At 33.7% G+C, this 8713-nt stretch overlaps 1 protein-coding gene across 1 annotated transcript; it reads left to right on the top strand.

Annotated features, from left to right (window-relative positions):
• Window positions 1–2335: 2335 nt before the first annotated feature.
• LOC124544409 (achaete-scute complex protein T8-like) lies at window positions 2336–3822 on the top strand. The gene has a single exon (XM_047122941.1). The coding sequence runs from the start codon at window positions 2445–2447 to the stop codon at window positions 3642–3644; it is 1200 nt and encodes a 399-aa protein (XP_046978897.1). The 5' UTR covers window positions 2336–2444; the 3' UTR covers window positions 3645–3822.
• Window positions 3823–8713: the final 4891 nt, after the last annotated feature.

Below are 8713 nucleotides of genomic sequence, written 5' to 3'. Positions count from 1 at the left end.
TGCTACGTAAACATTCATAGGATGAAATATTGAATTATTTGTAAATATGTATAAAAAATTTACTTACACACTTCACACATAATTAAATATTATATTTATCACAGTGTATTTTTTTAACGTACTAGCATTTTAAATTCAATTATTGTTAATTCAAAGATAATTGCAATTTAATAAATTAATAATAATAATACAAGTGTCTGTACCATTTTATTTCTTATACTTTTACAAAACATTTTATGCTTTCTTAACTTTCTTCCCCGGAATTAAGGAAGATTCAACGTTATCAGGAGCTATCTGGGTACATATAATTTACGGTAAATATATTATACTACAACATAATAGTACTAGGTTAGATTCAGTCAGAATCTTTACTATATTGTCCATGTATTGTATACAAAAATCAATCGAATCACTCTATCTACTAAAAAAACAGGATCAAAATCAGTTGCGTAATTTTAATGATCTAAGCATACATAAGGACTGAGAGCGGAAAGCGACTTTGTTCTATACAATGTAAAGATGAAATGGTTATTCTACACCATGAAATGTGATAGCGTCTCCTTAGTAGTTATAAGTTGTACTTAAATACGCCTTACAGACAATATCATACTATTTCCCAGTTTCTTACATTGCTGCAGGAGTAGTTCAGGCGTTTGCGTTACAAAGATATACCCAAGATTTATAATAACAGTACACGAATAGGGACTAGTACGACTACTTATTAAGAAGAAGGCTTGGAGTTTATTCCACCACTCTGCCTCTACACGAGTCGGTGATAAACATGTGCCACCATCATTTCCGACACATGTGGGTTCACGAAAATTTTTCTCCAGTATTGAATACGAGATAAATTACATCGTCTGTGATGGCTCAGTGGTTGGCTCTATTTGAACCGGCGATATTCTGTTACGATAATAATCATTACCACAATACTTGCATCCCATTAAATCTGATCAAGTTTACATATGTCACTTTACATTAATAGAAATCAACCTTAATATGAAATATATAGGAGCGATAATCCAATAAACAGCGTATGGTTATCTAGTTTTATAGATTACTACGATAGTGAAGAATGGTCATAGAAGTGGCGCGTGCCACAACACAAAGCATAAAGGCATCAGGCAGCTGGCGTAGGCGAATAGAAGTGTGTGTACACGCAGGTTGTGTGTGTGTGTGTGTCCGTACGTAGACAGCTAGCGAAACTCACGGTAATTAATAATATCTATCTCTTGATTCGCTCAAGTAAACTGCTAACAAGATGTTTCCGTTAAAAATATAAACACTTATCATTTCATTAGCTTAATTGACTAGATCGTCTTAAGTGAACATAAACAGTTGCTTTAAGCGTTTAAAATTTTGTCTCCATCTCTGAAATAGTTATTTCATTCGAATTAATAATAAACATGTTTACTAATATTGTAAAGAGGTAAAATTATTTTGTTTCAAAGGAAAAATCACTGATTATTAGCTACCTTACAGCCATATGTATATAGGAAACAAATAAATCTTATACTATATGATTTTCTTTATTAATAACCCTTCAAAGTCGGGCGGATCGCTAGTTTGAGATATTATTTAATTTAAAATGTGAAATCGTAGTTCCAGTAAACAGAATTTTAACTCGCAGTGTAATAATTTATCCCAATAGTATTAAGCATCCCCTGCGCCAGCGCACTCCGAATTCCTTTGCAACACGCGAACGGTTTTAAGCCCGTTATTTCACATATGTATCTATACACATTTCATCTAAATAATGCATGTGTGCGTGCTACACTCACACATGGACGTGAATCGTAGTTGGGTGCGACACCCCATGAAATTATTGTCCGCCGCTGTTCGCGGAGTAGACCATGATACAAGTTTGATATTTTATTTTTAAATTTATATGTCATAAAGAAAAAATATAAAATAATAAATATACTTAAAAGTAACGTAGACTATATTTAAAAACTAAAACTTATAATTGAATAATGGTAATTGTAACAACTTGTATTTTTTCAATATTATCGTATATTATAAACAAATAAATTTTAAAATTTAAATTTAAATTAATCTATGATGTAGCCGAATTGATTTATTTAATATACTCAAATAATAATGAAAATATGCCACAGAGTAAACTTTTTAATATTTTTCAAAAAATAAATTGTACGCAGAACAACGACGCCACTCCATTCCGCCCTTTGAATTGAAGGGCATGTGTGCAACTAGTACACGTAAGTACTACCCCTGTTGATCCCCCCGCGAGCCGCGAGCCACCCCAGGTGCGGCTGCATGGCACGCGCCATTCCTGTCGCGACCGGCGCTCTGACGCCACCTTAGTCCACACACATCCTGGTCATAGTCTAGCCTAACTAGCTGCCGTTTTCCATCTATCCGAGCTGGAACTAATGAAAAGTAAACAGTTATAATATGTTAAAAAAGCAAATCATTCTTTCATAATGAGTTCGATCGGCGTCGTTGTGTTCCGCAACTCACCGCTAAAGGCGCAGGTGTTGCAGGAGTCCGTGAATAATTCCATAAATATAAGCAACAACGACGTGAACAGTGTGAAACGTGAAATTATTATAGTGAGGAAGAAACAAAAAGTTCAATCTCCGCAAAACACAGTTTCAGTGACGTCATTAGTGCGTGCTAACGAACCCGTGAATTCTAACATTCTGGTGAAAAGGCCGCGTCTTCGTGAAAACTCACTCGAGGAGGCTTCGCGTACCCCGACCCCTTTGGCGGTAGCGCGGCGAAATGCGCGGGAAAGGAACAGAGTACGTCAAGTCAACGACGGCTTCGCTGCTCTACGCCGTCACATACCAGAAGAAGTCGCTTCTGCTTTTGAAAACGCGAATTCAAATAAAGGACCAAATAAAAAGCTGAGCAAAGTGGAAACTCTGCGCATGGCCGTGGAATACATTCGCAATCTCGAAACGCTTCTCAACATCGGCCACGCCGACAAGGAAAATTTTTCGCGCCCATCTATGGAATCATTTCCGTCGCCGGCATCTTCATCTCCAAGAGAAAACAGTCAGGAAAGAAGCTACTATTCATTAAACTCACCCGCTTTAGATGATGAAGACGTGGATGAAGATGAATTAGACGGATCACTTCACCAACTGCCACCTCAACAATACATTAACCTGCAGACTTCTGAAACATTTCAGCTAGTTTCTACTCCTCATTTATACGAGGAGGAAGACGGTGCTGGACAGCCACTGACTCCCTCATCAGACCTCCTTGGACAAGATGAATTGAACACCCACGTTCTAGACAGTCATTTCCCTTTCCCAAATTCAGCGGAGCAGTTTACAGTGATTCCTGAACAAGCCTACTGCAGCGAAACAGACGGCGACTTCGAAGTGAAATACGCTGAAACGATTCACCAGCAGATCAATTCCAACTTCGAAGAGGAATCTGAAATGCCTTTGGAAGCGATAAATCCCGACTTGATGTTATCGAACAACCAGTACAAATTTAAAGAGGAGACAAATGGCTATCTCGATGCTCAGCAATACGATGATGTTGAACTGAAGAAGGAACTCCCCGACATCCAAGTGACCCCTGAAGATCGCGAGCAGTTCGAAGAAACTCTTAAATGGTGGCAGGAGAAGACTAGACAAGCTCGCTTACTGTCAAAAAATGGCAATTAATGGATTAGTGTTTAATGCTTAGAAAATATTCCTTAAAGAAATTAATTCCAATGTAAATATGTTGCAATTATTTAAACAGAAAAAAAGCATACAGCTGTCGTCGCCAAAGAGTGTACTCGACGCGGGCGCAAGGTGTTCTGTAACGGTCACTCGACGTAACGTTGATTAAAATACTGTAGAGTTAGATATTTAACATTTAAATATGGAATAACTTATTAAAACAATTCTATGTACCTATATAACTCTATATATGTTAGTTAGAACTTAGCTAAAGTATTATGTGTAATTGTAATTTGATCTTACACTGACGATGTTATAATAAATAAATCGTAGGTTATAATATAATTATGTACATAAAGGTCAATTAGGGCACCTAATAAAAATACAAATTATGATAATTACCTAGCACTGTGCCTTCAACTAAAAGTTATGTGATGTTAGATAATAGGTTTAAGTATAATAAATAAAAAGGTTTATCGACACCTCTGGATTTAATTTATCGTACGACCTTTAAATAAAAGCCCGTATACATTTTCATCTAATTTTCGACATTCGATAATCTTAATCACACTCTTAATGCCACATCTTCTGAATAGCAACCCCTTGAAACAAACCCCTATGGTAATGCAGCCAAATTGCTGAACATTAAATGACCTATTTAAAAAGCTTTGTGTTTCAAAATGCCGCCGAGCCAATTCCACTGCGTACAATAAACTCTGGTTAGTCTTAAATTTAACTGGTAGTTTGGATTATTCATCTCAATGTAAAATTAAATATGAAAATCATATCGCTTATTTTGTTTTTATTATAATTGTTTATTTGTAATAGCAAGCATTTTTTTTAGTGTCATTTGACATCAAATTTTATTTATTATTTGACAGTTTGCTTTTTGTACCTTGAGAGGAAATCGTCGGTGTAGGTTACCTGTAAGTGGGACTGGTCCCAAAGATTGGGCCAGTAACGGTTAGGCTGTAACGCCATTATGATTGTAATGCGCTGCCGTTACTCGTCTAAAAAATACCAGATTTCAAGGGAGATGAAAAGAATAGGAGCATTTTTGGAACGGGTATTCGAACGCTTGATGCAAATTAACCGTTTTTTTATTGTTTAAAAAGAATAATTTACTCAGTCGTGTTCTTGAACTATTTTGAATATTTTTGAATAGATATAACATATAATTGTTTTGGAATGTATTTACGGCTCGTTTTTCGCCTAATATTTAAAAAGTAAGTAATGAGTTTAATTATTATATTAAAAGTCTTATTGATTTATTAGTGATAATTTGCGCCGCGAAGTTTGTTACGGGCCTAGTCAGAAATATCTGATTTTCTAATCTTTGTGTTAGAATTTATGGAAATCTATTTTATAATTAAAAAATATATTTCAACATATTAAATTAATATAATAACAATTTGATTCTGCATAGAAAATAAATCTACGAAAGGCCATTAAATAACAACGCGGTCATCAACAACATCATGTCTTCATAAATAAGAAAAAAATTACATAAATTAGTGAAACATATAAAATTAAACAAACTCCAAAATAATCTTGGTATTTGGAATACTTGGAAACAATTGGCCGGGTGTAAAAAAAATTGCACATACATAATAATGTAAAGATACATGTAAAGTAGCAAATTAGCGTCACGTATACCACTATTTCACTTTTTAAATCTTATTACTAATAATATTATATATAGTTATATTTCTAAACCAATTAGCTTGCTAATAGTGCAAGAATTATTCAAATCGGTTCGACTACAAAATAACAAATCTATAGATTTCGATATTTATATGAAATACAACCGTACGAGTAGTTCTCTCTTCAGAACTTACACAAGTTGCGAAAAATGTGAAGCATTTACTTTGTTTAATAACAAAACTTTGTTGAGCATGCGTCCGGTTTCCGGGAGCGTTAAGAATTTTAATTTCTTCAATTTTTTTCATCAAACTCGTCATATTTTAGGGTGCAACGTTGCACGCTATTTTGGCTTCTATTTAAATATTTTCCGCTCCATTCGTCAGGCACTATTCCTTATGATTAGTGTTTTAGATACACGTGAGCGAGCAGCGAAATTAATGCGTTTTGAAAACCATTAAACTCTTCCAGGTAGCGGCAGAATAAACAAGATCACATAAAAAACCTTATATTACTAAACTCGTTATATTATTGTCGTCGTAAATTTGAAAAAGATTCACAGTTAAAGTTTGTTTTAAGATACGATATAGCTCAGTGGCGGTAATTCGCAAATGTATCGTGGATTACGGTTTAATTTGCCAAAAAATTGTGGAAAGAGAATATTTCCTTGCTATTCGAAAAATACAAAGTCAAAGTAAAGATACTTTCTTTACTTTGACTTTGTATTTTTTAAATGTTGAGGAAGAGTAACTACTGAGTTTCTTGCCGGTTCTTCTCTGTAGAATCTACTTTTCAAACCGGTGGTAGCTTCACTTAATTGTAAAATGACGATTCAAAAGTGCTTGTAAAAGCCTACTTGGATAAAGTTTATTTTCATCGATTGATAGTTGTGGAAATGGAATGGTGAATATTGAAACTTGTTATTATACAAGTTTCAATATTCTATAGTGTTAACTCTAACTCATAATCCCAAAAAACAAGAATCCCACACGACAACAGGGAGATAGCAAAGAAGTATAGACACTACTAACTCTAGACAGTTGACAGTTTGACAGACAAGTTCAATTATTTTCTAGTAGTTCGAACATAAGTCACTTAGAGGTGACAATATAATTTACACACAAAACGTATAGGTACGTTTTGTGTATGAATTATATGCACTCAAACACAAAAACCGAAAGAAATAACCAGAAATATAATCGTTATATTAAAGCAAGAACTTTATCAGTATAAATAATAATATCTTAAATTAAGTAAGAGTAACAAAACACGTAAAATCTCACTGCTGGGTTTGGCGCTTATCCCGTAGGATTTTAGAGACAAACAAAACTTAAGGGTCATTACCGCGCTCATTTTAAGTACAAGAGCTTTCTAACCTTAAGTACAGACTCTTCAAATAAAGTGTTAGTTAATTACTTTCGATAGCTCCCTTTAAACAAATTATCGTAACTAAACTATGTATTTTACGATACTATTTATATTTACCTTGTTAATTTATTTGTTAAGTAAATAAATAGTAAAAATATTAAAAGCGTGGGAATAGAAAATTTATCTTCGCATTATAAAATGCATTAATTGTTTATATACATTACACGAAGAAAAAATCTTGATCGATGCATCAAAAAGTCCGTTAGGAGCCGCTAGATCTTTTGTTATTTTGGGGATTATAGCGGGAACGTATAACGTTGATACTTTAAAAGAAATACATAAATCGTACAATTTTCGATACAATCCTAAGATAATTTCATTATAATTCAATAAAAATAATGTTATTTTACAGCTCAAATGAAATATAAAGAAAGATATTAAAAATGTTGTGGTTACAATTACTTTATGTAGTCATAATGCTGTAATAAAAAGACTTACATAACCAACTATATTATTAGTATTAACCAGATAACATACATGACGCATATCACATTTATTCATATACAATACAACATATAATCTTACATGTAAACATTCATAATTTCACACTTTAATATTACCAGGAAGGTAACTAAATATATGCAAGTATCAAATGGTCGTAGACCATGTACACACGCGAAGTAAAGTCAAAGAAGCTACCCTATTGTTGTGATATTTATTCTTGCGTGGATCTCTATTGGAGTCTTTCATCGAGGTCGCCTCCATTGTCGCAGGGTTCATGGGAACGGGCAAAAAACGGACTTCGGCTTTGAGAATCACAACGTTCGAAACTGAATAAGCAGTTTTTCAACGCACTGCTTGCATAGATCCACGTGTTCGGAGATTAGAATGACGTCTATAATCTCAGCGTTCTATGCGAAGACCTTTGGGTTCTTAGACGTATATACAACGAGTCTGCTAATTTATTTACACATAAATAGATAGCTAGCATTGCAATAGGACGTATAATACAAATAACAGATAGAAAAATCAATAGCTTCATAGCTATTTACATTACATATTTAACATTATACAATAGTGTGTACTTTGCGATATTAAAAAGATATATAATTAGCAACGTCAGTTTCACTGTTCCCTTGTATGCGTATATCAATACGAAATCGCGTATTTAAAAACAAAAGTATCTTCATTGAATCAAATCAAAAACAGATAAAAAGAATATAAGTGATGCTCAATTAATATGTATATATATAAGAAAAATACTTATATATACTTGAGTATAATGTACTTCATTATAATTATTAATAATCTTAAACGCGCTTATCACAGAAACATTCGATCTTAGTAGGTTTTTTTTTACATTAAATAGTCCTTAGTAAGTTACTTCTCTTAAATATGAATAAATATAAAATCTTTCCGCATTTCGTATTCATACTTTAGCGTAGACTTAAAGTTGTTGCAACAGACGTAAATAAGATAATCTGAGATAGTAGACAGAGAAATTGCCAGGCTCCAAAGGCTGGTGCCGCCATACGGCATGCGACCGAACGCACCACCATCTGGCAGACTCGGATTGTTACAAAAACCAATACTAAATTAACTCCAGTAAACGCAAAAAGTCACGGTAACATATGCTTTTGTTTGACTGTAATTTGAAAGATCTTATTCGTTGTATAGACCACCCTAAATACATTGAATCCTCACTAACAAAACTAACATCACTGTGTATTCTCTTAGATGTGTTGTATTATATTTTCTCTTATTTTTATCTATATCTATCCATCGCGTTTAGCATTATATTTATAGGTTTTATAATACAGCATAATATATTGTATTGAGAAAGACAACAGTGGCGTGCACTTGGAGAGGCCTATGTCCAGCAGTGAACAAAAAAGGGCTGATGATGATGATGTATGTCAAGGCAACTCATTGTTTAAAGACTTTTTTTGCAGGCAACCTGTGTGACGGAGTTACTTTTATTAGAAATAAGGTTCAAAGTCAGATCAAAATGGAAATAAGTAAATATAATAGTAAGTTTTGATAGAACACGCATACCATAC

The sequence above is a fragment of the Vanessa cardui genome, chromosome 4, assembly GCF_905220365.1.
Source record: "Vanessa cardui chromosome 4, ilVanCard2.1, whole genome shotgun sequence".
NCBI classification, from domain to species: domain Eukaryota; kingdom Metazoa; phylum Arthropoda; class Insecta; order Lepidoptera; family Nymphalidae; genus Vanessa; species Vanessa cardui.
Note: the sequence above shows the minus strand (reverse complement) of the source record. Positions and strands in the feature narration are given on the sequence as shown.